Below are 26,515 nucleotides of genomic sequence, written 5' to 3' on the forward strand. Positions count from 1 at the left end.
GCTGAAGGTGGGTCTGACAGATGGCACATTCTACGTGCAGGCAAACCTCCGGCTGCAAGGCGACCCAGGTGGCCGCACACACCAACCTGGCCCTCAGGAGCTTGGCTGGGAGTGGCCGCTGGCCAGCTGGGTCCAGGCACAAAGTGGTGATCGAGTGGCCCTGCTCCCCGACGTCCCCATTCCTCCCCAACTCTGGGGTCTCCAAGGAGGGGCCGCCCACCACCAGGGCTCCACCCTCTTGGCTGCTGCTGCTGATGCAGCGACCAGGGGTTGGGCTTCCTCGTCCCCAGTTCCACGCCAGCCCCCAATGGTCCCCTCCACGCCTGCCTTTGCCCACCTCTACCCCAACGCCAGCCTGCAGATGTGATTTCTTCGGCCACACAACGTTAACAGGAAAGAATTCCAGTTAGCTGCCAACATTTAGCAACTGTGAGCGCACACAGGACCTGGAAGACGACTTCCAGCTTCTCTCGAGAGACAGTCTGGCACCCCGGGCCTGCGTTCCCACGTGGGAATGACTGGGATGGCCGGGCTGGGCCTCCCCAACTTGGGTGCCCTTGGCACCCACCCGCCCGGGCCCGCCTGGCCCCTCAAGGCCCTAACATGATGTCCTGGTCCAGCCCTGCCTCCTCCTGCTGCCCCAGGGGTGCCGGCTCTCCCCTCTCTGCCCCAGCTGCTCCCTCCTGAGCTCACATGCCGACGTCACGCGGCATCACAGGTTCCAGGTACACCCCGAGGGGCTCCGAGCCCAGCGGGCAGGCCGAGCTGTCAAGGGGCCGTGAGGACTCAGACTCCTCACGGATCACGTGCCGACTGCGTTCCGGGCGGCACCCCGGAACGCCCAGCGCAGCTCCTGCAGCTCCCCAGTCTGAAGGGCAGAGGGGCCAAGTGAGGGCGGGAGGGGCTCCTGCCAGGGACGCAGAGGCTTCTCTGAGCAGGTGACACGGGACAGTGACCAGAGTGGTCAAGGAGCTTCTGGTGGAGGCCACAGTGGATGCAAAGGCCCTGACGGGGGAGTGCGTTTTGCAGGATGGAGGCTGTGAAGCCACTCCAAGGTGGAGAGAAGGGGCCCTAGGGATGGTGGGGTTGGCGCGGGGTGAGCAGGCTGGACCACACAGCACTGCGCGGGCCCTGGGGGTCTGGCTTTCCTCGGAGGAGTGCAGTGAGGAGCCTGGCATGCTCTGGACAGAGCAGTGCTGGGGCTTGGTGTCCCAACACAATATTGTAAATCAACTGTGCTTCAGTTAAAAAAAAAGAAAGCCCCCCGACGTGGTTGGAGTGCCCGGGGGGCCACCTGGGCACTGGGCACTGTCTTCCTCCCCGAGGCCCAGCCCCAGGGCTCTGAGTGGGCTCACGTCGAGGGGAATAGGACCCCGATCTCCAGGCCCAACTCAAAGTGCTCCTAGCAGACCCAGTCACGTAAGCCAGCAGGACCACCTGCGACGGCACAGCCGGCTCGGCTCGGGGAACGGCTCTGCTCGTTCTGGGGCCCTGACTGGTGCCCGGGTCCCCACGCCTGGCTCCCGGCGCCACACCTCACGGGGTCACAGTGAAGATTTAGGGAGACGCCGCACGTGAAGTGCTCAGCACAGGCCGGCTTCACCACTGTCACAGTCACAGGTTACAGCAAACACGACCCGGGCAAGCAGCACGGGGCCAGCAGGTCAAGAGCCCAAGCCCAGCTCTGCTGTCTGCTGGGCGGCTGGCCGAGCCCCGAGCCTGCTCCCCTCAGGCGTGCAGGACCGACCCCCACGGGTGCCGAAGGTGGAACCTCAGAGCAGCCCAGGCTCGTGGGAAGCTCTCTGCCTCCTCCCGCAGCAACTCCGGGCCCCGGGGGTGGGCAAGGGGAGAGGGAGACTGGCTCCCAGACACAGCCCGGGCCAGAACGACCTCAGGGCTCCGCCCTGACAGCCCCAGCGCAGCACGAGGTCAGTCCCAGAGGCCCTGCTTCCCTGCTCCTCAGAGACGAGGTGCCCACTCCCTCTGAGGGCACCGCTGCATCTGGTGACCCTGGGGACAGCCCTCGTCCAGAGGTTGGAGAGGGCCCGAGTGGCTATGGTGTCCTGGGCAAGGATGTGGGTGTGGGGCACCCAAGCGGGGCCCCTTGGCAAGCAGGCGACAGTCCTGGTGAGGTCCTGCCGGGTGCCCTCAGGGCTGCGGGGCGCACACCCCAGCTCTTGCCGCTGCGCGGGCCAGGACCACTGCTCCAGGGCTGCGAGGCCTCCATGAGCGTGGCCCGCCCCCTGGACTCAGTGGACACACGTGGCCCCGCAAGCAGGTAGGGGTGTGGAGGGTTACATGCGAGGTCCCAGTCCCTGCACTGGGTTTTAAGCCGGGCCACCTGCCAGTTGTGTGACCTCAGGGAGGCTATCTCCAGGTGCCTTGGCTCACCCATCTGTGAAGTGGGTTAGTAATGGCCCCTTCCCCGGGGGAGGAAGTGACAGGAAGCATGGAGGCTCCCCTGACAGCCTGATGGCAGGCTCCTGGTGTCACCACCCTAACCCTCAGCAGGCCCTGGGGCGGGAACCCATTTTCCCGGCACAGCCAGCGAGGCTCAGGGTGCAGGACCTGCACAATCCCCGCAGCAGAGCTGGGGCTGAGACCCGCCTGCCTCTGGCTCCCTGCCCCTGCCCTGCCCCTGGTACTGCGAGCCCGACGTGCAGCCCCAGAGCCTGGGGGGAGCATCTGGGCTCCGGGCAGATGGCAGCGGCCCCGGGATGCTCCTCCCCGCCACCCTGCTCCCCTTCCTCGGGTTTCGTCTGTCTTGCTTTCCTCTCTCTTCCCGATGCATCACCGGGCCCCTCCACAGACCCCTTGGGAGGGGGTCTGCACTGGAAAGCTCGCTCCTGGGGCGGGATGGGAACAGAGCTCTCTAGGGGCAGCCTGGGGTGCGGGCGAGGCGGGGGCTGGGGAGGTAGGGAGAGGGTGGGGAGAAGAGACCCCTGGGAGAGCCCCCAGGGTGAAGGGGCTCCAGGGCAAAGTCCAATACTTTTCATGGCCTTAAAGAACCGATTCCATAGCCCACGGGGAAGAGTGACCCCACGAGAGCGAAGCCCACTGTTGAAGAGAACAAAAGAGCAGCTCTGCCCTAACAAGAAAACCTGCAAAACTGAAAGTCTGGTGTTGGCAGAGGGTCAGGGAGATGCTCTGACCACCAGGGCGGCACTTCCCAGAGATCTTAATTCTGCTCACCGACAAGCCCCAGGCCGCGGACACAGGCCTAGCACGCACCAGGTGTGCGACAGATGTCTGCCAGGCAGGTGCAAGGGTCCGCAGACCCTGTTCATGTCGGGGCGAGATGAGATTTCAAGTCAGCAAAGAAAGGGCAGACAATTCAATAAACTGTCTGGACGTGACTGGCTAATCTGTACAGAGTAACAAAAGCTAGACCCCTCGCCAAATTCCAGGTTAAAGTCTCACAGAATATAAAATAAAACTATGAAAGTCCTGAAAAAAATAACTTTTGGTCATAATAAGTCACAATATATTTTAAAATACATATATTTTTTGTATTTTAAAATATACCTGGGGTGAGCCTTTTAAAAATAAAACATGAAAAACCAGAATAATAAACAAAAAACACTGATAAAAGATTAGTTAAAATCAGGCACTTCTTGTTCAGCACGGTGACAACAGGAACGCTGTGTTGCGTTTTGCAAGTTGCTAAGAGTAGATTTTTAACACTTTTCATCACAAGGAAAAAACTTTGTAACTATGTATGATGGTGGAGGTTTTCGATTTATCTTGGTGAAGATTTTTGTAACAGATACAAATATTGAATCATATGTTGCATACCTGAAACGAGTATTACATGTCAATCACACCTCAAAAGAAAGCAAAGAAATTAGTAACTTCTTGTTAGACCGCGAAAGCAAAAACAAAGTTAAAGGACATATAATAAAACACCACTGGTATGTGAGTGCTATCTCAGAAGCAAAAAAAAAAAAAAGGACAAGGACAGAAAAAAAATAACTGTAATCACGAAGGATTAGTGTCTGCAATATATAAAGAACGACTAGTCAATCAAAATGACAAATAACAGAAACGCGGGCAAAATAAGCATACAGGCATTTTACAGGAGAAAAGGCAAATGGCCGAAGACCCACGTGGAGAGGCTCCGTCTTAGGGGCAGCCAGGGAAATACAAATTAATACAAAAGGGACACTATTCCTGTGCTTCGACTGGGGCAGAAGGAAACACGGAGTGCTGTCCAGCGTGTCTCAGATCCAGCTGCAGTTTCTACTTCAGTGACCAACATGTCCACGTGAGCCCCGACCCCCCCACCGTCTCCTGCACCGGGGGCTCTCTGGGGAGTGAGTCCACGCTCACTGTGATAGCGCTGGTAACCAGGAGAAAGTGGAATTAACTGGCCAGATCAGCATGGACGGCCGAACGCGGGCCCGAGACAGCGGCACAGGGATGAGGCGGCCCACGCCACGGACAGGAAAGCTCTGCAACAGCAAACGGCGAGGCGGCACCGCAGCGGGAGAGCGTGCACAGCCGGGGCCGAGGTGACATCACGGGGCTCACTGCCTGACCGGCGCTGTTCTGAGCACCTCACACCCCGCGAGGCGACACCATCGGCCTCGGCGCCATCATGCAGAGGCTGCGCGGCCCGAGGACGCACAGGGAGCACGGCAAAGGTGCGCAGAAGCAGGCCTGGGAGGGGAGACTCCAGAGGGACAGGGGCGGGGGGCGGCAGCCTAGCTGGAAGACTTTCATTTTCTCCGGAGAGCGTGTTCATGCATTAGAGGCGTAATTAAAACTAACAGAGCTGGAAAGGGCCAGCGACCGGCCTGGTCCAGGAGACCGTTCTTTCTGGCCGCTACCTATCTACTCAGCTGGGGCTCCCACATCGGGATGAGGGAAGCTGGGGCACCGGGGGAGCCCCCAGGCTCCACCAGCCTCCCTAGAAAGGGTCCAAGACAATCCAGGAGCTGGCTGTGCCCAGAAGCAGGTGGGGTGGGCTTCCAGGACGGAGCTCAGGAGGGGCCCAGCAGTGCGGGACCCTCCCTGTCCAGGGTGCTGTTCCAGCCACGGCTCACATGGCGGTGGGACTGGACCTCCCGCACAGACGGGAGTCTGAGGAGAGATCACCGCGGCGGGTGTGACGGGTCCATCTTTGTTCTCAGTTGACCGAGGGCCAATGACCCCAGCCCCTGGAGGCCCCTGTATGAACGCATGGCTCCCTCCCCTCACCCTCCGGGTTGGGACTCTCTGAGTTCCCAGACGGCACTGCCACTTGCACTAGAGATGGCTCAGAAGTGCCCCCAAGTCCCCCAGTCGAGAAGAGGAAGCAGGGCACAGGGAAGCACAGCGTGCGTGTCAGTAACCAGCAGGCCGGCTAGCCGCGCCCCAGCCCGGGAGGAGCCAGCACCAGGCCGGCGTCTGCTGACCCCAAGTCAGGAGGCCGGGTGGATGGAAACGATGAGAAATCCAAGGTTCAATGACCAGAGCTGCCAATGTCCCCTCCGAGGGAGCGCTCAGCCCTCCTCCCCGTCCATGTGCTATTTTCGGCCGTGCTAAGAATAGTCTGCTTTAAATACCAGTCTCCTGCCTTAGAGCTGCTCTCGGGACTACACCCACAGCACCTTACCAGAACCATCCCAGTGGCATAGTGACACTCAGCAGACCGCTTCACACGCCTCCCAGAGGGCTGAGCTGAGAGTCCACCTGAGCCCAGCCCGCACAGACGCGGACGCGTCACACCCTTGCTCAGAGACCTCCATGCTCCCGTCACCCAGGAAATAAACTCAGGGCCGGTGCAGCCCAGCCCACACACCCGCTGGCCCTCGCACGACGGCTCCCTGGGCACCAACGGGAGCCGGGCTAGGGGCTGACGGCCCCTCACGGCGCTCTGTCACAGAGCAGCCCTGGCCTGGCCCGGCCCACGGCCAGGACGGCGGGGAGGCGGGGAGGCCGGCAGACTCACTTGTTGAAGAGGTTGAGGCCGATGCGGTAGTGCCGCTTACGGATGATGTCGTTGCTGAAGGCGGGCGAGTCCCAGCTGTTCCGCGTCTCCTTGTGGTAGGTCTGCTTGCTGAGCGTCTGCTCCCGCAGGCTGTCCCGGGAGGACGACTCGGAGCTGCAGTTGATGGTGTCATTGGAGTTGGACGTGCTGTTGACGCTGTCGTTGTCCCCGTCCGAGTAGTCCGACTCGGACTTGCTCTGCCTGTTGGCCGAGCCGTTGATGGCCAGGTGGCCGTCCAGGGGCCTGGGGGGCCGGGGCCGCAGCTCCGGCTCCTCCCGGGGGAGGCCCTTGGGGGGGCCGTGCTTGGGACTGCCCTGCTGCCCGCCCAGGCCGCGCTCGTAGGCGCCCTGCCTCTTGAGCGAGCTGCGGTCTGAGCGGTCGCTCAGGTCCACAGAGCTGTCGCTGGGTGGCTCGATGGTGAGCAGTGGGAGGTGCTCCCCGCGCAGCCGCGGCTCCTGCGGCTCGAGTGACGGCGTGCTCCGGCAGCTCGTGTCCGTGTCCCCCTTGTCGTCCTTGTGGGCCAGGGCCCAGTAGTCCTGGGCGGCGCCCCCGGCCCGCAGCCGCAGGTCCGACTCGGCGCTGGACGGCCGGTGCCCCGGCTGCGACAGGGGCAGGGGTGGCGACAGCTCCTCCTCATCTATGTACAAGGTGACGTCGCTGTAGGAGGCTGTCATCTCGTCCCGCGGGCGGGGCTCGGCGCCCCGGGGCCGCCCCACGTCGGGCGCAGGCGCCTCCTCGGCGTGCAAGCTGCGGCAGTTGAGTGCGTCGTCAATGGACTCGGCCAGCGACTTCACCTGCCGTGAGAAGGCGTCCTCCAGCTCCGTGATGGCGTCCGTGAAGTCGCCGGTTGGGGCAGGGGCCTTGAGGGCGGGCGGCTCGCTGAGTTCACTGCACTCGGCCGGCACCAGGGCCCCGAGCTGGGCACCCTCGTCGGTCAGCGAGACCTGCTTGCCCTCGAAGTAGGAGCTGTGCACCTTCTCGGGCCCCTCAAAGGAGAACTGCATCCTCATGTTGGACAGCACGATGCGGCGGGACATGCGGTTCTCAGACATGGAGCTGCGCAGCCGCTCGAAGTTCTTGTTCATCTGGTACTGGCGGAAGGCTGTCTGGATGGTGCGGGCCGCATGGCGGGTCACGAGGCGGCCCCCATACTTCCGTTCTAGCATCTCCACCTGCGGGGGGAGGAGAGGAGGTGAGGACGGCCCAGGGTCGCACCCTCCCCCAGGCCTGGGGGCGGGCTGTGCCCAACAAGGTTCAAGGCCCAGGAAGACGGAGAAACGTTGCATTAAGCTTAAAACAAGCACGTTCCCTGCAGGACTTCTCAGAACACTTCAAGGGTGGTGGCTGCCCAGGACTTTGGCCCTGGTACATCCAGGGCATGTGGTTGAATGAAACTGGAGATGGTGGAAGAGTACAGGCCACCCCTCCAGAGACAAGGGGCCCACAACAGGTGTTAAGAGACCGTCCAGCGGCCTGGGCGGGCCCTGGGCATGGAGCCCTGGCTGCCAGCCTGCAGCCTGACCTCTTTCTGTGGCACCCATGGTGGCCAGGGTTGTAGTCTGGGCCCTGCCCTCGTTTGTGGAGTGACTCTGAGAAGCCTAGGACCCTCAGCTCCTCTGTCTCATCACACCTACCTTGCAGGACTGTGGTGGGCACAGGGAAGACCCCCAGCACATGCCAACAGGGGCTACAAGACCCTCAACTGCATTCCTGGGAGGTGTTGACGGTTCATGGGGTCCCCAAGTTCCCTCACAGTACAGATGGGGAAACTGAGGCCCAAAGAAGAGACCCAACACATCCTCAGAGGCCTCCAGACCCTGGAGGGAGCTCCATGAGCTCAGCTATGCGGCCGGGCTGCAGGCAGGCAGGGGGGGACTTGGACTCCCCAGGGTGCCACGTGGGCCTGTGAAGTCCCGAGGCCAAGGACAACCCTGAGGGCTGCTCCCCATCCCTTGCCCCTGACTGAGGTTAGAGCCCGCTCTTCGGAATCAAAGAAAATCCAGGAGAAGGAATGGCTGGTCTGCCAAGTAGAGCCCTCGGGTGCTGGGCTGAGCGGCACCTGACGTGGGGCCAGAAGGTGCAGGTCCCCGGGAGTGAGGTGTGCCCGCACCGGGGGCAAAGCACCGCACCCCACGCGGCGAGGCCCCGCTGCCTGCTCTGTGCGGCACCACACCCTCGCTGGTGGCAGAGACAAGGTCTCCGCCCTGGAGAGGCCAAGTCTGTCTAGGACAGACAGAGGCACACACTCACTGAACAAAGCCAAACAGACTCAGCCCATCCAGACTGTGGCCGGCTGGGGGAGAGGGCTGTTCAGAGCTGCCTGGGGGTGGGCAGGAAGGGAGGAGGGCGGGCTCGGACCTCACTCACGGCTCAGTGTGGATCTTGGTCCCCCACGTCCCTCAGTGGCCTGTTCACCTCTCCGGAAACCAGAGGTGCCCGGCTCTGTGAGGTCACCTATCTCGGGGACACCAGCTCCCCCCGGACGTGGACGTGCCAGCTCCCCGGGGCCCAGGGAGGGGGAGTGGCAGGCTGGGCAGAGAGGCCCCTCGCCGGAGAGGAGTGGGGGCTGGGGGTGGGTGTGTGAGGATCAAAACGACTTTTCAAAGTCTGGCCAGGCCCAGAGTCAGCCGGGGTGGGTCTGCTTCTTCTCTCGCCCTGAAGTTACTGAACAGCATCCAAAGAGATGACCTCACTTCCACATCTGTAAGCAGAGTTTCTGTTTCTGGGTTTGGAGTGGAGCTTGGAAAGCCCACGGGGCCAATAAAGCGTCCAAGGCTGAGCTCCGGGAAGCCATCTCTCCTCTGCCCTCCAAGGCCCTCAGCTCGCGCCCCTCGTGCCTGCCTTGGCTGGAGGGGCAGGCTGGGCGTCCGGCACAGACCTGGCGCTCACTTAGGGTCTTCCTCTCTTGCTCACGTGGGGTCTCAGCAACCAGGCAGAGACGCTCTCTGCCTGAGACCGTCTCCCCAGACCCAGGTGGACAGAGAATGCAGGACTTCGGGGAGGCAGAAGTGGGCTGTGTTTGGTCCTCAAAGTGCCCAAGTCCCTCCTGCTTGGCCTCCCCCAGGGGACACACGGACCCAGGCCCGCTCTTCCTCATCCCCCAGCCTCACTGTGGTCAATCTTCCCTCTGGGCCAGAGCTGACCCAAGGCCCCGTCTGAGGCTAAGTGTGGGCACAGGGGAGGGAATCGGTCAGTGTGTGCTCACCGCTGTGTCACCCTCCCCCGACACAGAGACCCTGGGCTGCAGAGGGGCCCCAGGATTCCGCACCTAGAGGACAAAAGGGGCTCAGGGAAGTGACAGGAGGAGGAGTCAGTCCCAAGGAGAGCTCTCCCACCAAGCCCCCACTCCCTCAAGGGCAAGAACGGGGAACCAAGAGGGCAGCCCTCCCACCGCCATCTCTGACAGCAAACCTCCAGAAGCCACCAGGCTGGGGGGTGGGCAGGGACCGCACGATCTCCCACTAGGCCTCCCGTTGGGCTCCTTTTACTAAAACGAGGCTTTGTGTCACCTGGACTTTAAGCCCTCATGGAACTGGACACCTACTTCACCTGGAAATTCCCATGCACTCTGTTCTGTTCCCACTTTTGCTTTGACTGCCAGGAAGCTCAGCAGAGAGTCGAACGCTCAGTGGCCCCCCGTGTAACCTCTCCCTCACCTCCTGACCACCTCTTACTGCCATGCTTTCCGCCAAGCTGTTCTGCCTCTGGCCTTTGCTCCCGCTGTCCCCTCTTCCTGGAAGGCCCTCTGCGCGAACACCCAGTTCTAACACTACACTAGAGGTGCCCCCACCAACGCTATCAACCCCCACAGGCACTCGCCTTCTCCCCGCTCTTTCGTCATCTCCGGAGGTTGTATCACTGTCTGGAATTAAACTGTGTCTTTACTGCTAACTTGTCTCTGGTCCATCTCCTGGACAACAGTGTCCAGCACATGGTGGGTCCTCGGCTAATATGCGGGGGATGAAAATGAACAGCTGTGGCCGCAGTAAGTCCGTAGAAAGCATATGGCTACCTCCACAGGCCTCTGTTAAGTTTTAACCTTTCTCGCTTCTATTTCAGTGGTCCTGCTGCAGACGTCTGTTGCCATAAACTGTTTCAGATCCACTTTGGATCTGGGTGTAACTGATAAGTGGAACAGAGGCCCCTGCTGTGGGCCTGGCCACAGGGCCAAGGGCCATGGGGACGGGGGCTATTTGCTTCCACAGCCTGACAAGGGGCCGTTCGCTTCTGGCTCTGGCCATGTGTTGCCCCCCTCCCCCCAGGTCAGTCCCAACTCACAGGTAGAAGGATCAAGACTATCAGGGCCAAGGTAGGCAGGGCTGTGCAAGGTCACAGGGCAGGACTGAGAGGAGAGGAGGGGCCGGTAGGGGACTGTCGGGGGGAAGACCTGCACTGTTCCCGGAAGAAGTCCCAGGCCACACCAGGCCCAGACCTCTGCTCCATAAAAGACAAACAGGAAGGCAGGGGAGCAAACAGAGGGTCCAGGCTGGGGGGGAGGGAGACTTCTGCAGCCTGGTTTGTCTGAGGGGCTGCAGGGAAGGGTCCTGGGACCAGGCGGGGGCAGAGGTGGCTGCCCGGCTTCCGGCAGGCTGGGGGTTCTCCTGAGACCTGGAAATTTCCATCAGCTTCACACAAGAGTTCTCATTAAAGTGCCTACTATGTGCCTGTACTCTGACTCCCTCCCTCACCCACCAGACAGGACCCCTCCCCTCTCTTCCCTCAGCCCTGAGAGGCCAAGCAGGTGGGCTGTGAGTCCCCCTTGCTGACCCTACAGTGGGTCTGGGCCGAGGGCCTGGGGGCCCCCACAAGGAGGCGTTTCCTCACAAGAACATGGAGCTGTAAACCGGCAGCCTGGCCTTGCTGGCTGGGGCCGGCTTGTTTCAGAGCACGTGCCGTTTCTGCGGCACACAGACCTGCCCCTCCCTTAGGGCTCCTCCTGCAGACCCTTGAAGGTTCAGGCCTCTCCTGGACCCCAGAACCTCTATGGCCACCACGGAGCCCACGTGCACTGGCCGCGTCAGGCCCGACGCCTAGCGTGGCCCCCCGGGCCCGGCCACGAGGGCTGTGAACCGGGCAGAGGCCAAGAGCAGGAGCGCCCCACGTCCAGCCCCTCCCCCCGAGCCTCCGCGTGTCGGGAGGAGCGAGCTGGGGCAGCGGTCAGGTCTGCGGGCGACGGCGCCTGCCCGGCCCCCTCCCGCCGGGGCGCTGGGACCCTGCCGCCCCTCCCCGTGAGCCCCCCCCCCCACCCTCCCGCCTACCTGCTTGTCCTGCAGGTCGGAGGACAGCTCATAGCTCTCGGAGAGGGAACGCGGGCGCTTGACGGCCCCCGCCTCGGCCTGCTTGCGCAGGATGGAGGTCGAGTGCTGCAGCTTGGGCCTCCGCGCGCGCTGCTGCTGGCCGGGCGGCCCTGAGTGCAGCCCATAGGCTCCCGCCGGCGCGTGCTCGTAGTGGTCCGGGCTCAGGCTGGCGCCGGGCGCCAGGGGGCCCTGGTGGTAGGCCGAGGGGCTGTCCAGTGACGTGCCAGTCTCGCTGCTGGGGGCCTCGCCCTCAACGCTGCAGAGGGAGAGAGGGGGCCTCCTGTGAGAGGGAATCTGGGACCCAGGGCCCCACAGCCGAGAGGCCGCCCGCCGCTTTCCCAGGGACCCCACGCACCCGGCCCCTCCAGCTGGCTCCCCGTGCAGCCAGGGGCTGCGGCCACCCTCTGCTCTGCCCCTTCCTAAGGCTCCCCTCCCCTCGGGGCTCAGCTCCTGCTACATGTTGCCACCTCCTGACAGCCGACCCCCGCCCTGACCCCCATGCTCCGGTCCTACACCAGCACGTCCTCCCCACTGGTCCCTAGAGGGCCCGCCCCCCTGCTCCCTCACTCCCACAACCCAGACTAAGTAAACCACTTTGCATTTCTTCGAAACAACAATTAACACAGTGACTCTCCCCTGCATACCCTCCAGGGCCGGGCACTGTGCGGGTGTGTGTTCTGGGCTGAACCGTCCCCTCCCCGCCAAGATACACGTATTTCCAGCCCTAACCCAGCACCTCAGAGTGCGCCTGTGTTAGGAGATACTCTTTAAAGAGGTAATTAAGTAGCGGTGAGGCCATAGGGGCCCTAATCCATCTCACTGGGGCCCTTACAAGGTGAGAGCAGGACCCAGACCCACACACAGGGACAACTGACCGCGTCTACACGCCCAGGAGAGGGGCCTCGGAAGGAGCCCACCCTGCCCACCTTATCTCGGCCCCCCAGGCTCCGGAGGAACAAACGTTTCAACCTGTGGTCCTGGCTACTGGTCCTGGTTACAGCAGGCTTGGAAACCTGCATATGTTTTCCCTAAACCTTAACCAGTCTGTGGAGAACGGATCATTAACTCCCTTGTTCAGGTAAAGAAACCCAGGCCCACACAGCACAGGCCCTGCCCAAGGTCGCACAGGTAAGCAGGGATTAAAGCCTGAGACTGGGGGCTCCCCTCCCCCCCATCGCCCTCGTCCTCGTCCCCGGAGCACGTGCTGCACCTCTCAGCGTTCCCAGAGCCATGCAGGGGTGGCCAGAGGGGGACAGAGAGGGCGGATTCACGGATTCACTCATCCTAAGTGAACTCAGAAGACGCGGAGCGAAGGAGAAACATGCAACCGAGTTTCTGGCTGCTTCTGGCAGCCTCTCAGGGACGCCCCGCCATCTCCTGTCCCTGCAGGAGACCACTCAACCTTTAAGGACCCTCGGATCCCTGGGGCCAGGGCGGGGGTCCCTCTGGCAGTGGCTCAGCAGAGGGACAGGCACATAGACCCCCACAGGCTAGAGTCCTCCCAGCAGGGTCCTCGGAGCCGTGGGAACACCCTGCATTTAACGGCTTCCCAGAAGGGCCACCACACCCAGCTCTGTGCCTTCTGTCCCCACGGGTCACAGGGCCTGGCAGGGCCTGCTGCCCAGCGTGGGATGCGAGACTGCTGGCCGCCTCCTGGGGGAGGGGACAAGGCAAGGAGGCCCAGAGTCGACACACCCAGGCCACGGGCAGCAGCCTGTCCCCGATGTCACCCCTGGCTGGAGGGCCCTGCACGTGCTGTCCAGCGGGCAGTCTAAGAATAGCGCCGGCCTTCCGTTCCTGGGCCCGCGGGACACGCAGCAGGCCCCTGTGGCAAAGGCCATCCCATCCCGCTGCCTGGAGGCTACAGTGTGACGAGGGGGCCTGCGTGTGGCTGTGAGTCAGGGCTCCCCCTCACCTGACGCCTGTCCGCCGTCCGTCCGTCACACAGGTGGGCTGTGCCAAGTGCCTCAGGATCCCCCTCCCCAGACCCTCCTGCCTTCAGTCACTCAGCAGCGACTATCTCTGGGCCTCATGGGTGTGCTGGGTGGGGGCGGGTCAGGCTGAGCTCCAACCCCTCCACCTCCTGATGGAGCTTCGCGTGGCCCAGCCCTCAAATCCACCCTCCAAGGACAGCTGAGTAGGGGAGGGAGGGACCCATGTGGGACCAGCAGGGCATGGATACCCTGGCTGTGCACGTGCTGCCCCTGCCCCTGGCCTGCCCCCCGCACCCCCAAGGACCCCCCCCCACACACACACAAGCATGTGCCCCCACTGGAAATGCTTCCATCTGGGCCTGGTCTGTCTTTCCAAGCAAGAGGCTGACAGGAAGCAAAATTGTGTCCTTGAAGATACAAAGCCAGGGCCCTGCTCATGAGGGTTTTTAATAGTCCTGCGACCCTGAGTCTGCAGAGGACATGGAAGCCAGGGTAGCGCCCGCTGCTGCCAGGGAGGGGGCCAGGACCCTCCTCCAATGCCCAGCGGGCCCCAGGACAAAGGGGCGTGTCCACCTGCCATAGGGTAACTGAGAGCAGGCAAGAGACAGCGGGGCAGGGCCTGGGCCTGACGTCACTCCCAGGTGGCCGGGTCGGGGCAGAGGGGGCCGAGGAAGGAGGGAGGAGAGTGGACAGCCACTGGACCCACAGCTGCACCCTGCCTGGCACAGGAGAAGGGCCTGGCTGCCGGGCTGAGCTCACGGGCGGAACACCGGAACGGCGCCACCACCACGTAGAGACTGGAGCCCCGGGCCGGGGGCGGGGGGTGCTGTTTGGACCTGACAGAGATGGAGGTGGTTGGGGGGAGGCAAGGGCTTCCTAGGGCTGGGCCGGCCCAGGAGTCCTGCTCTGGGCATCGCCTGGCTTCTGACCGTCTTGGGACAGCAGGTTCCAGCATGTGCTTGGGGGACAGGGCCGGGCCTCCTTCAAGGCCAAGAGAAGGGGTCGAGGTCACCTCCAGCCTCCTTTCCCCTGTGAGCCCAACCTTCCAAACACATCACGGCTCTGCCCGCTTCTCAGCAGGTGGTCCAGGCCACCATCAGGGCTCCCTGGGCATCACAGCTGCCTCCTCACTGTCCCCTGCCCCTCTCCCCTCCATGGCAGTCAGAGCAATTCTGACAAAACAGGGGCCAGACGAAGGGCCTCCCTGCTCCCCAGCACACGTAGAGGACCCCGTCCATTTTGCAGTGTCCTTCAGGCCTGAGCTCGGCTGACCTCATCTTGGTCCCTCTTCCCCTTGGTCATTCTGTTCCAGCCTCACTGGCTCACTTCCTCTCTTCTCAAAGGGGTCAGGCACGCTCCTGCCCCAGGGCCTTTGCACTGGCTGTTCCCTCTACCTGGACCGCATTCCCCAGATCTGGACATGGACCACACCCTCACCTCCCTTGGATCTTGACTCACTGCCGCCTTCTAAACCTCCCCCCCAGCATTCCTAGTCCCTTACTCGGTGGGTTTTGACCATCAACACTGTAACATGCATTCATGGTGTTTCTGGCTTGTCTGCCTCCCACGTCGGTACCTACGTTCTACGAGGGCAGGGTGATTTCTCGGCTTTCCTGACTAATGCTCCCCAAGTGCCCACACCTGCTCCAGAACAGCTCAGGAACACTTGCTGAGGGAGTGAAGGCACCTCGCAGGCCCACCATGTGCTGGGTCCTCAAACACGGTTTCTGACATCATCCCCGCCGCACACCCTACGTGCCCCAAACTGAATGTGACCACCCCCCATCACTATGCAGTGACCGAGCCAGAGCCCTCCCCTACGGCCAACCCCTCAACCCCACTGCATTCCATTGTCCCCAAGTCCTGCCTCATCTACATGAACGGTGTCCCCTTGAGTTGTGGGATGTGACAGCCCTTCCACATCCCCAAATCAAAACCAGCCTCAAACCATCCTGATAAGAAAGGGCCAGGCCATCCTGCTGCAACCAGCTGCCCTCCAACAAATGAATGGACGACAGTGAGCAGAGCACGGAGCTCAAGAAGCTGTCTTGAGCTGGAGAACATCACTTCTTCGTGGTCCCAGACAGAAGCTACAGGGTGTTAGACGTGACAGAGACCCCTTAATCCGAGCCAAGCCACTGGTGACAGACAGGTTTTAAAGTGAAGATGCCCAGTGCTGACAAGCACGTGCAGCGACGGGGATGTACCGGCCTACCTCTTCCAAGTACTGGCTAGACCCAGCCATCGAGCTGGAACCCTGGAGACGCCTGACCTCTCCCCGGCTGACCCACAGCCTGGAGCTACAGGCTCCAAGCCACCCTGTCCTGATTAGCATTCGGCTCTGCCCCCAGCTCCTTCCTGGGGCAGGAGGGACCGTCTAGTGAGCAGAACAGCCAACTGCCTGCCTTCCCACCGCAGGACACCCGCCGCAGGCTGCCCCAGGGACACAGACCTTTGGTGAACTTCAGCGTCAGGGAAGGGCCAGGCCCTGGCCCAGCAGCCCCCACCAACTGCCTCTGCCCTCCTGAGCCCCTGGCCCCCAGGCTGCCCTACACACCACTTCTTCAGCACAGCGCCCTCCCGACGGGAGCTCAAGGTCTCCACCCAGGTCCTCTTTTCTGGGGATGATTCTCCCAAAGCCTGTGTCCATCAGCCAGGATCGGACACTCCAGAGTCGGTCCTCAACTGCACACTGGAATCCATAGTCACTCAGACTCCCAGGCCACATGCAAACCAAGGACTGGACAGGTACCTGTTCCAAGTCCCTGCCCTTCTCTGACAGCTTGGAGTTTCCGGGACATCCTGTGACAGTTGGGGCTGCCACCAGCACTCTCAGCAGGTGCTCCTGACCTAACAGTCCCCTTTCTAGAGACTCACGCTAAGGAAATAAGACTGATTTGCAAAGAGGTAAGTGCAAGCAAGTCCACTGCGGTGTTTTTCTAGTTACAGAAATGCCGAGAAAATCTAAATGCCTGTCAACAAGGGACTGATCTAAATTGAACATACATCAAGATAATGGTTTCAATGTCAAGATGGGGGAAGATCTGGCTTGAGAGCTGCTCTTACAAAAAAGGCCAGGGGATCTTTTCGGCTGATGGAGCTGAGAAGCCGGTCACTAACGTGAACGAGTGAAGAGCCAGAAGCAGCCCGGCTGTCCGCTGTCCACTGCAAGTATCACATCACAGCGGGAGACCCTCCGGAGCCTGGGTGCACCTGCCCCCACTTTCTCCCTGCTGGCCCGGGGCAGATATCACCAGTGGATCAGACTCCCCTCTGCAGGTCCTCCAGCACAGGCGCCACGCAATGGACACCAGCCGCACCCCTCCCCAGGCCACCAACCCCAATCACAGCACGTCCACCAGGAGAAGAGTGCGGGGTCTGGAAGCCGCCTCCCACCAAGGCTGGGATGTGAGACCCGGGTCGCCCGGCTGGAGAAACGACGCTCCCACGTGGGCTGCTCGGAGGTGATGAGCTCCCTGACTCTGGAGGGGCGGGAGCTGCAGCAGGCCCGACACCTGCCAGAGGTGTGGTGGGAGGCTCCTGCACCGGCTGGAAGCCGCTTTCCATCTGCGCCACCCGCCCCCACCACGTTGCCCCACCGCCCTTGTATTTCTTGACCTCAAGGCCACATGCAGATCTCCACAAGGCCACCCCCTCCTGCTGCAGCCCCCAATCCTGCACCCTTGGTCACCGTGGAGATGACCTGGACAAGCGTGTGTGTGGTCTGCCCACCCCACTGGGAGTCCTGCTCTGTGACGGCTGGGTCCCCGAAAGCACCAGCCCCCAGCAAAGACAGGCTCCCTCCCAAGAGACTAAGCCCCACACGGGCACCATGGGGGCCCAGAGGTGGGGCCGGCCCACTGGGGGCCGGAGGGCAGCGGAGGGCTGGAGGGGCACACGGAGGTGTCTGCGCTCAGCCCCAGCGGCCCCGGCCCCACCCGCGCAGACCTGGGGGCTCCGAGCTCTGAGTCACCGAGCTGCCCCCGGGGCCCTCCTCCCCTTCTCCAGTTTCCCAAACATGCCTTCTTGCACAAAAGGCTAGTCTGTGTTATTTTTACGTGGGGAAATGGCTGGATCACTACGGAACAGCATCAAGAGTTTCCGACGGCCCGAGGATGACGGAAACCACGTAAGAACAGAGAACACGTTTTGCAGTCTCCCAACCTCCTTTCTGCCAAGCGAAGAGGCTGGATGGGATGCTGGCTGCGGCCTCTGAGCCAGACGTCTGGCCTGGAAGCTGTGCGACCATAGGCAGGAATGCTTCTGTGCCTCAGTTTCCTTTCTGGTAAAATGGGGGTGACTGGAGCACCAACTTCACATGATTGTTGTGAGGCTTACAGGACAGGTAAAGTCCGTCAAAGCTGCTTGGCTCATAAAAAGCGCTTTCTAACTGCTGTCTTCAGCTATCCTTTGACTGAGAGGAGGGCTGAGCCTGCGTGTCCCAGCACTGAGAGGCGGGAGGGGCAGGCGGGCCGGCACCCAGGCAGGGTCACTGCCCTGCCTGCTGACGGGTCTCTGCTTCTGAGGACCCACACCTCCAGCTGTGGGCCAGGATGCTGGTGACGGTCTCCAAGGGGAGGGAGAGTCCTAGAAAGGGACTGGGCCCCCCGGCTGAGATGCCACGTCCTGACTCCAGCCAGGGAGTGAGTCAGGGCAGGGCCCCTGGCCTCTCGGGCCACGGATGTCTCTAATTATGGCCTGCGAAGTCACGAATGACTTTTCTTAAGAAAAACGTTAGAGGAGGCTCTGGGCAGAAGCAGGGGCCCGCTGTTCACCCCAAAATCGACGACGCTGATGGGAGCGATGATACCCAGTGTCTAGGCAGTCCACAGTGTTCCAAGCTTTACACGTAGCTCATGCAGTCCTCTCGCCCAGCCTGCAGGCACAGAGAGGCTGAGCCCACCCGGAGGGCACTCAGCAAGTGAAATCAGAGCCCACACGCCCCCTCCCTCCTGCCTGGTCTGGGGGGAGGCAGCACCTCCAGGGAGGCCTAATGCCTTACAGCCCGGACCACAGTTGATAAGCAGTCCTTAGAGAGGACAGACGCCTGGCTGGCAAGCAAAGGGACTTACGGACATGGGGGACACCCCCAAGCCCTGTGCCTCTCGGAGGAGGAGGGGGACCTCCTAGACTGTGGCCTGGCAGTGTTAAGCATCTCCCCTGGTGGGCAGGCTGGATGAACATGACCTAGAGGGGCCTCAGGAGGGGTGGTAAGCAGGAGGCAGTGTGTCCCAGCAGGCAGGGCCGGGGAACTCTAGGGAGGGTGGACCAAGGGGCAGCGCGGGTGAGTCCACGGCGAGTGCCCAGGCCTCCAGACACCCCTAGGCCTCGGCAGAGGGGGTGCAGGGGTGGGGCCAGAGCCACACCCACCGAAACATCCAAAGTGACTTTTCGCTGGATAACTGGGAGCACTGCATCCAAAGGAGGGAGGCGATGAGCTTTCTGGATGATCCAGAGGCACCCCTGCAGGGCTTGGTGGGGGTCGGGAGAGTCAAGACGGTTTCCACTTTTACCCAGTTACTTGCTTTAACGAGGCAGCACAGTAACGAGAAAGGAATCGAATAACCCAACCTCCACCCCAGGCACGCCCTCTGCTGCCCAGCAGAGCCCTGGACCCAGGCTCAGCTGAGCCCCTGCGGTCCCCACCCGCACCCCACAGTGGCCCATCTCGGCTGACAGCAGCTCCGTCTGTCTGGCTGTCAGGCCAGTAACCTGACAGCTCTCTTGACAGCCCTCTTTTTCTCATACCCGACTCTGCAACTGTCAGCAAGTCAGGCTGCTCCACCTGCAGAACAGAGCCAGCCTCTGACGGCCTGGCCTGCCCCCACCAGGCTGGTCTTTGTGGCCCTACGTCTTCCCTGCACCACTGCCACAGCTCCTCCAGTGGGCTCCTCCAGGCCCTCTCACCGCACCCCTCCGCCCTCCTCCACTCAGATCCTGTTAAAACACAGCTTGACCAGGCCCCTCCTCTGCTGCGGGGATGCAGCCAGTGGGGAGCCCCTACCCTGGGGGGGAGGGGTCTTTCTTCTCCCTGATGGGCAAGGAGTGGTCAGTGGGCTGCCCAGGGGGCCTGACCCCCCCCCCCCAGCAAGCTGACACTCAGGCAGGGCCAATTTTGGGAGCCTGAGGTCTGAATTCGGCAAACCAAGAGAAGCGGGGTTTACTCCACCATTCTCTGTCCAGTTGTAGGGAGGGCCCACAGCCCCTCCTCTGGCCCCTGGTTTCCACCCCGACTCCTCTTGCCCTCTGTAACCCACAGACCCCTCCATGGCCCTCAGGCCTGGAACAGCCCCTCCCTCGCAGTCCAGCCACCACCTTTCTGGTCACGTGGGGACAGGTCGCTGACCCGACTGCCCCATCCCCTCTGGGGAGAGGCCCGTGGCCCTGACTCCCCATCCTGAGGCCGGCACGCCGGGAGGTGAGGTCTGGCCCAGCCCCACCTCCCAGCTGCAGCAGCATCACCCCAGGAGTAGCTTTTATACACGTTTGAGAATCAGGACTCGGAACAACGACTATCTCAAAGCAGGGGGCTATTTTTAGCACTCAGCTTACTGCATGGGCATTCAGCACTTCCCCATTTGCCAGCTGCTGGAGATGGGCCGTGGCTGGAGCGGGGTCTTCTCAGGCTGCCAGTGCATCAGCGGGAAAGGTGCGGGGTTTGGGGCGCCCCAGATGTCGGGAAAGCTGCCTCACACTCCCCACCCTGGGTCCCGCCTGCTTGCGCGGCCCTGCGACACACTCAGCACCCGAAGGCGTCTTGATGTGAACCGGCGTGAGCCCAGGCAGGAGGCCACCACAGGGCTCTGGGCCCCCTTCCCTGAGTCTGTTCCCACCTGCACGGCGGGGCAGGGGGTCAGGGACATGGCACCCTGCCAAGGAGCCCTGCAGAGAGCTGGTGCCCAGTCTCACTGGACAGGAACCACCCCAGAGGGGCCAGGCAGCGCCCTTCCTCAGACAGGCTTGTTCTCATCAGTGTACAGCCGGAGGGAAGAAAAAAGCCCACTGCGCCAAGCCAGGTCCTCGCCCTGTCCTGTCAACATGTTTTCTAAGTCGCCTTTCCGGCCCCGGGGAGGTGGCGGTGCGGGCCTTGCTCCCAAACAAAAAGAACGCCTGTCTGCCTCCTGGAGACTGGCTGGACCCCCTACGGCTCTGCGAGTGAGTCACTCCTGTTAAAATGGCCCGGAAGACCTGAGGATAGGACGTCAGACTCAAGAACCTGCAGCAATCAGGTCTCCCTGTCTGTTTGTGACTTTGGGGTCCCCCAGCTGAGAGCACTGAGGGACTCGGCTGTGCGCACACACGGTGCCTAACGCAGGGCCAGGGGAGGCCCCTCATGGCACGTGGGTGCCAGTGCTGGGCGTCCTTTGGGGCGCAGGGGCTCCCTGGCAGGAGGGAAGAGAGAGGGGCTTCTGCAGCTATGGGCACCGCCTCCCCGCACCTCACTGTCTCCACTGCGCGGAGCTCTTCCCAGCAGGCTCCCCATCTGACCACCTCTCCTCCTGCGTTCTGAGTCTCCACACTGGAAAGCCGGCTCTGGGGGGGAGCGGGTGGCTAGGTGCTGCTCCCTGCAGCTCAGGGTCCCCAGGGCTGACAACAAGGCATGAGCGACGCCCCAAGAGCGACGCCCCACGAGTGAGACCCCAGTGACGCTGGGGCCCAGAAGGACCTGGGAAGTAGCGTCCCTCATTCGTTCGTTCACTCAACAAACACGGAGGCGAGACGCGCAAGGACCACTGGACGACTGGGATCAGACCCGCAGAGCTGGGTGCCGGCACACCGCCACCCTGCCCTCCCACATCCCCGCCCTGTCCCAGCTCCTCCCGGACCAGGGCCATGGGCCCCTTTCCCTCTCAGACCTCACCCGCCGGTTGGGGCATTTCACCTGGGCCACCTCGGTCACTCCCAGCAACCCTGCCGCGGGGCTGACTCCACCCCCATTTATAGGCAGGGGCACCGAGGCCTGGAAGGGGACAGACTCCTCCGGGTCCTACCTGACACATGCACAGCCTCTACGGGGCCTGTGACCCCAGACCCGTGTCCACACTCACTCCCTGGCCCTGCAGGTGGGCCTCGGTGACACCAAACGGCTGCAGACCCCAGCGAGCTTCTCCAGAGCACAGATTTATGTTCTTCACCCAGAGCGCTGCTCCCCAGGCCTCGGGTCAGAAAAGAGCAGAGGCTGCATGCAGTCCGCCTGGGGGACACCATGGCCCAGCTCCCAAGGCCCTGGGAGGCCTGCTGGCCGGCACCCATGGGGCCTTGGACGGGAGGCAGAGGAAGAGGTTCATGTGCGCTTTTCCTTGGGCTGAAAGCCAGCTGGCAGGGGAGCCAGGAGGCTGTGGGTGGGGGCAGGGGCTGTGGGGAAGAGGTGGGGGCCGCTGCTCCAAAGGTGCAGCTCACGCGGCATCCTATGAGCCCTGAGGGGGCCCCAGTTGCCAGAGGAGCTCACCCTATGCCCGGGGACCCGAGTACCGAACCACAGCCAGGCCCCAACCAAGAGGAAGGACTGGCCTCTCAGGCCAGCCCCGCAGCTGAACCCAGGACAGGCTGCACTTCCAGAGACAGGCTGTGAAAGATCCCTTTATTCTCCCCAGAGCCACTGGGGCTAGGACCAAGCACGGGCGCGGCCCCGCCATCTGGGAGGCCTGGCGCCCACGCTGCCACTCCTCACGGGGGCACCTTAGAAGGCACAAAGCTCTCTGAGCAGGGGGCTCACGAGGTCTCAACACAGCTCCAAACCGGCAGCTGAGATCAGGCCACGTGGGTCCACATTCCTGCATGACCACAATCAGCAGGAGCTGCGTGGCAGCCGCCCCCGCAGGAGGCCAGGGCCCTCCCATCGCCACTGTCCTCACCGCTCCCTGGAGCACACCACACCCCGCCTGGCCCAGCCTTTCCCTGGCACTACCTGCCCACCTGCTGGGGCATCTGCACGTGCCGTCCTTGCCAAGGACCAAAATTCAAGACCCGTCGCAAAGAGCAGAAGTCAGACCTGCAGCTCTGGGATCTGCTGTTCCCAAGGAACCCGATTCAGAACAGAAAAGTCCTGAGGGGCAGAGCTTCCGAATTCCAACAGCTCCGCACCACTATGGGAACGCCCAGGCCTTCCCTCAGCTGTGTCCTCTAAGCATCTGACTTTTGCAAGACCCACCAAAGTGGTGCCGCCACACGGGTGATGATCAACAGCCTCAGGTCAGCGTGGCCACCAAGCTTCAGCCCCCCAGCCGTCCTCCTTCATCAATTTCATACAGAGTGTAATTCAAACAGTGCTGATCCAAACTGTGTGCCCAGGTGCCATCCTGGGGTCTGCCCACCTCTCAGCAGCCCCTTCGCCCATCCAGACAGCTCTGGCAGCATCCACAGGGAGTGGGGGCTGCTGTGGGTAGAGGCTGGACCCACCGGAGCACCAGCTGGCCCACTGTTGGGCTGAGGGACTCAAGGCAGGTGACCTCACCTCTCTGGGTTCCGCTGTCTCATCTCTGCAATCGCATCGCTCCCGCCCGCTTCCCCAGCCGGCACGTGGGAATTCAGTGGACACGCTCCACACACTGCGAAGCCCTGCGTGAACGCGCGAGGTACGCGCGAGGTGCTTCTGCTCCGCGTAGATGGGCAGGAGAAGGCCCGGCCCAGAATCTTCGCTGGGTCCCCTGAGGCCAGAAAGACGGACGTCGGCGAAGGGGCTGCAGTCCAACAGCACACTAAGTACCTCTGCTCGGAGGCCAGGGACGCTGCTGTGTGTCTGTGCACAGCTCCATCCTTCCAGAAGCTGCTCTCCTGTCACCACCCGCAGCTCACCTGAAGGTTACAGCGCTGCTTCCCTCACCTGTGTGCTCTCATCCGCGGACGCATCACCTCTCCCCTCTCTGCGTCTTCCCTGTGGGCCGCGTCCTCCGGCCCGCCCTCCGCCAGGCCCTCATCCCGGCTAAGCCAGGCGGTTCTTGCTGGTTTCGGTGGTTTGCTGGCATAAGGGTGACTGGGGCTTCCAACCCCCGAGCTCGCTTGGAAAGATTCTTCAGACTACATGCACATACGCACACAGAGCCAAAAACCTCGCCGGCTGAGCCAAATTAAATACAGAGCCTCCAGTTATTTCCATACGCGCTAAATGGGCTTAAATAAAGCAGCTCTCTGTGGAGGCTCCAGCAGACAGGGCTGGGCCAGGCCCCAGGGACGCCCCGAGAGAGCCGGGCGGGAGGCACGGGGGGGGAGGCCGGCTCCAGGAGAGAGTGTGGGCAGAAGGGAGAAGGCTTCCTGCCCGCGGCCCACCCGGTCGGCCAGGGCCAGGCATGGGGCCCTCTCGGGCCTGGGACACTTACAGCCGCAGCTCTCCATCCCATCCCATATGGCCACCAGGCCACCACCACACCCCCTGCTCCCATCCCAGCTGCCAGAAAGCACTTTCTGAACTGCAAATCAGCCAAGTCCTAGTCCCCACTCCTCCAGGTGGCACCTACGCCTGCTCCCACGGGGCTCTGCCCACCCTGTCTCCCTCCAGCCCCGGCACCGTCTCCGTGGGGCGCCGTCTGCACATTTGCTCACACTGTCCCCTTTCCCGAGACGCCTGGTGCCCACAGCAGAGGGAGCACAGCCCACAAGAGGCCTCGGGCTCCCGGCCTGCCTGGGAGCTGACCTGGGGTGGGGCCAGACGCTGCATCTGCCCGAAGCAGGATGAGTGAATGAAGGACCTGACGGTGAGAAGTGGTGACGGCCACTGCACCAGGCCCGCAGGTACTTCCTGTGGTAATACTCCTCAGCGTCCTGTTAACAACCTTTTTCTTAATAGGTTTTACTTCCTCGAGCAGTTTTAGGCTCTCAGCAACACTGAATGCAAAGAACAGAGCCCCCACACCCCTGCCTCCACACATGCAAACGGTCGACCCCCTACCAGCGCGGGGCCTGTCACAACCAGGAGCCATGCTGGCACGTCCTCACCCAGAGGCCACAGTCTGCGGAGGGCTCACGTGCTGGGGCGTGGAGAACCACCATTTGGGGGAGGGGCCACATCACCTTCCCACTTTGCCGATACTCGAGAAACTGAGGCACAGAGGGGACGCAAAGCCACACGACGCTCATGGGGCGGGGAGGGCAGGGAGGGGTGAGGTTGACCAAGGCCAGGCCACTGCAACCCTCACCTTCGTCATCTCTGACTCTGCAGGGGGAGCCACCTGCCCTGTCGGCCCACTGACCGCCTCCTGCCTCCTGGGACCCAGAGCTGCCGCCTCACCGACCGGCCCCCATCCCCACACGGCCCCCAGAGCCCATGTGGCAAGGAGGCAACAGCAACCCCCTCAACCTCCCCCAGCTGCAGCAGAGCCCTTCCCTGTCTGGCACCCAGCAGGCAGGAGCTGTGTGACCTTGGGCAAGTGGCTAGGCCTCTCTGTCCCACTAGCCCTAAGTGGGGGTGTCGTCCAGCTTGCAGGGCGGCTGTGAGGGCCACAAGGCAATGCAGGCATGAGTCCTCAGCTGGAGCCTGCCACACAGGAAGCGCTCAGGCAGCTGCTGGTAGCGCAGCGCAGGGCGGGCCGCCCCTGGTGGCACAGGCACCACGGGGACCAGGACGGATGAGTGGGCAGCGGTGGGAAGATGCCTTAAGGAGTGGCCTTCGCTAAAAAATAGGCATCAGACCCTGTGACCCAAGACCGGCACCCACAGCCAAGGAGACAGAGGAGGGCACTGACAAGGGCCCGGGCGCAGAGCAGGACTGCAGTGGAACTCGGATCCCCTGTTGGCTTTCTGATTACGTTTGGTTGAGGGTCCTCTGTGTCCACTTAGAATGATGGCAACTAACATCTCCTGATGGCCCACGTGTGCCAGGCTGCAGGCACGGCGCTGTGGGGCGGGCAGAGGTGGCACGACTCTGGCACTCCGCGTGGAGCCTGGGGGTGGGGGGAGCAGCCTCGGGGTGGGGAGGCAGCTAAGGAGCCAGAGGAGAAGCTGCAGGATGGAGAGAAGGGGAGAGGGCCTGGCAGGGGCCCCGGCCACCCCAGGCCTGACCGATGCGGGGAAGAGGAGCTGCAGTGGGCAGGGGGACGCAGGGCGGCAGGGGTGGCCAGGGGCTGTCTCGCAGCCCAGTTTGGAGGCAGTGTGTCAGGCCATTCAGAGGCCAAGCAAGATGAGGGCTCATCATGTCTGCAGGGACAGGGGCGCAGATGCCACTGCCCACCCCTACCACCTGGCAGGGCCCTGTGTGGACACTCAGCAGAGAGCCCCAGCCCTGCCTGGGGACCTGAGGCATGGAGGCAGGCGCCTGGGGCACCCAGAGCTGAGGGGAGAGCTGAGAGCCCCTCCCCCAGGAAAGCATTGTCTGATTGAGGGAATCTACAGGCCTGGCCTCCCGGGTAGATTTCCCCCCATACGGCGAGCATCACTTGGCCTTCAAAGCCGGGAAACTGGCCCAGGTTCTGGGTTCCCAGGATGGGCCAGGGGCTGTTCAGGGAACGTGCGATCTGCTCTGGGGACCCCCGCCGGCAACAAGACACCTCCACTACCGGAAAGAGCTAACACATGACAAGCCACTGGTTTAAAATCAACAAAACATGTGGGATCTGCTTCAAAATAATCTGGGGGCCATTATGCCATTCTCTCTAGTCTGTATATATTTAAAGTTTTGCATGAGAAAGAGTTTAAAATACTGCTGAGAACCTGCTATCCAGTCAAGGCCGATGTCTTCCTGGGCCATTTTGCCATTTTTACTGAGTAGGGGAAAAAAAACAAAACCTTGCACATTTAATTTATGGCTTTAAGAAAGTCAACAAGGACCAGAGGGAACAGCGACTCGGAATTGCAGGGCTGCACCTCCCCCATGCCCTCCCCAAACGCTTCCTCTCCAGCCCCCGCACGGGTCCCGTCCAGGATCTACACAGGGAAATACAGGCCACCGGCCACCGGCCACCGGAACAGTAACTGTAGTTGAGACCAATGAGCAAGAAACTGGGAGCAGCCAGCACTTCCTGAACCCCTACCACCATGCTAGCACCGTCCTGGTTCCTGCTCTCCCACCGCCCGGGGGACAGTCCTCGAACACGTCAGGGAATCTGGGGGACACTTTTTAGACCCTTGGGCCATAAACATGTTTCTGAGATACAAGGCCACCAGCCAGAGCCTCAACAGGGCTGTGTCCACTCCGCAAAGTGGACTCTGTCCATCTACGTGTGCCTCCTGGGAGGACCCCGGGCTGCAGTCTGGGTGTGTGGAAGCCGGGGCTCGGCAGGGGGCCTGCAGGCTCCTGTCTGCCCTGCTCCTCCGCCCCCCCGGCCCCTTCCTCATCCTCCATTCTAGCAAGCCCAAGCCCCCCAACAAGGTCAGGGAGGGGA

At 62.3% G+C, this 26,515-nt stretch overlaps 1 protein-coding gene across 15 annotated transcripts in view; it reads right to left on the bottom strand.

Moving 5' to 3' along the window:
* IQSEC1 (IQ motif and Sec7 domain ArfGEF 1) overlaps positions 1-26,515 on the bottom strand; it is a 284,665-nt gene that overhangs the window by 24,724 nt on the left and 233,426 nt on the right. For all 15 annotated transcript variants that reach the window (XR_010384749.1, XM_064496179.1, XM_064496180.1 and 12 more), the window contains 2 exons: positions 11,230-11,524; positions 5,933-7,143 (listed from right to left, as the gene is read on the bottom strand). Coding sequence is in view for 14 of the 15 variants with exons in the window: in XM_064496179.1 (XP_064352249.1) it covers positions 5,933-7,143; positions 11,230-11,524 (1,506 nt within the window). In the remaining variant the exon portion in view is untranslated. The remainder of the gene's footprint in view (positions 1-5,932; positions 7,144-11,229; positions 11,525-26,515) is intronic.

This window comes from Camelus dromedarius, chromosome 17 (assembly GCF_036321535.1).
Source record: "Camelus dromedarius isolate mCamDro1 chromosome 17, mCamDro1.pat, whole genome shotgun sequence".
Taxonomy (NCBI): Eukaryota; Metazoa; Chordata; class Mammalia; order Artiodactyla; family Camelidae; genus Camelus; species Camelus dromedarius.